Here is a 1,958-nt window from a genome sequence, read left to right as displayed (position 1 = left end):
TGAATTATTTGTAAGCAATAAGTAGATCGCGGAACTATTTCTATACAACGGAGCGATCGTTGAGTTATTTCTATGCAATAAACAATTGTGGAATTATTTCCATGCAACGGATCGATCGTTGAATTAGTTCTACACTCTACTACCCAATTCTGACTGCGATCACCTTTACATCGATATCATTTCTTTTTTCACTCATTATGAGTTCTTCAAGCATAAACAACTGATTAAGAAATAAAAACAGAAATGCTGCAAGACAATATTAGACAAAATAATTCCATGTTGACCTTTATTCAAATAGCATTGACCAATTAAGAATATCGTTGTTTGATTAAGATTAAGAATGTTTCGATAAGTAGAATGGAAGAAAATACTTTCTTTTATTTGTATTTGTTAGCGGATGCCCTGGATGCTTGTACTGGAAAATACTGTGGTAGAACTGTATTAGAAAACGGCCAGTTAACGGCATGTGGAGTAAGTAATAATCAAAATGGAAAATGATTTCAAACAGTCTTATCGAATATGACTTTGCCTAGGAGAAGAATGGTTAAAAATGATCAGTCGATTCATGATTGACATAATCGTGAGATTGGTTATTGATCTTGAACAAAGTTGGACAGTAGTAACATCAAGAAGTGCATAAATCCTTCTCATCCTTGGGCGAAAATTGACAAGTTTAATCGGCAATGATATCGATCGTCAACTCTTTATTTTGTTATGTAGTTTCTTGCGTTCAATTTAAAAGATCATTGCATTGCTTGAGTTAGTTATAATGATTCCTTTTCTTCACTGTCTTGATTGGAATGCACTACATAGATCGATACTTTATTATTTCCATCATCAATAATGTAGTTTGTGGACATCAATTACGTCCATGACAATAAATCAATTAGATACTATTCACTTATTGATTCAATAAATGTCAACTTATTGTTGATATTGTAGCCTTGCCTTTGCGGATTCCGACCCAATGCCTCGGGTATTTGCCAACCTTGTGCTCTTCCCTTAATCGTCTATGACTGGCTCTTCTTACTATTTATGAGTTCCTTTTCCTTGGTGTTGCACTTTTTTTTTATCGATCATTACGTTCGTACTGATAGGTAAGCAAAGCAAGAATTCTTTTCTCTAATGATATAATGGAAGATTGATTTCACTTGAAGTAGTTGTTACTTAAATCGAGGCCATATTGTTGTTGTGGCCATAGGCATGAAAAAACATCATCTAATACACCAAATTGTCAATTCTATGAATAATGTGGGTGATGGTAAATCAGTTAGCAATGATGAAGTTGCTATATCTTTACGTATGAATCTTAACGATTCCATAAAGTAGCAGTTTATGTCTTTGTAGTTTGAAACCTTGCTGTTAATCAATGTGGGCGCTTTCTAATTCTTTTTCTTCAATAGATGATTAATATTACTAAAAGGAGTTATGACTCGTTTCGAAGTCATGATGTTGTAACTGTTGACATAAAGCAGCCATAATATAATACACTAGATTGTCAATTTAATCAATGTTTATGCTTTTAATTAACTTTCTCGATCACTTTTACGCACATTAAAGCAAACGGCTCACAATATGGCATGGATCTGCGATCTTTGAAGCGATCGTATCTGCAATAATATCCATTCTAACATCTCGACCTATAGGTAAAATTGCATATAAATTAACTATTTTTTGTAAATGATACAATAGGCGAGTTTTACACTGCTAATGTAATTAAAGGATGATAAAGTTATTATTTTACTGTATTATTCTGATATAATTCTGGAACGAATAAATCTTATTAGCCCTAAGCAATCTGTAGAAACATTAGCAGATTACGTGCAAAGGTACATTTGCTCAAAAGTGAGATAGGTTTAATCAGCTAAGATCAATTGATACAAGCTAGAACTATTTCACGCGTTGGCATTGGAGACTGACTAGCGCATTCCTTCTCGCCATGGAATATAGGTAGCTTA

General features: G+C 33.4%; 1 protein-coding gene across 1 annotated transcript; it reads left to right on the top strand.

Annotated features, from left to right (window-relative positions):
* Nucleotides 1–357: 357 nt before the first annotated feature.
* TRIADDRAFT_62506 (uncharacterized protein) lies at nt 358–1,727 on the top strand (the record flags this gene model as incomplete). The annotated part of the gene is made up of 4 exons (XM_002118438.1): nt 358–471; nt 943–1,097; nt 1,561–1,646; nt 1,693–1,727. 4 exons carry the CDS (start codon nt 358–360, stop codon nt 1,725–1,727), a joined length of 390 nt encoding a protein of 129 aa, XP_002118474.1.
* Nucleotides 1,728–1,958: the final 231 nt, after the last annotated feature.

Source organism: Trichoplax adhaerens, genomic scaffold (genome assembly GCF_000150275.1).
Source record: "Trichoplax adhaerens TRIADscaffold_91 genomic scaffold, whole genome shotgun sequence".
NCBI classification, from domain to species: Eukaryota; Metazoa; Placozoa; class Uniplacotomia; order Trichoplacea; family Trichoplacidae; genus Trichoplax; species Trichoplax adhaerens.
Note: the sequence above shows the minus strand (reverse complement) of the source record. Positions and strands in the feature narration are given on the sequence as shown.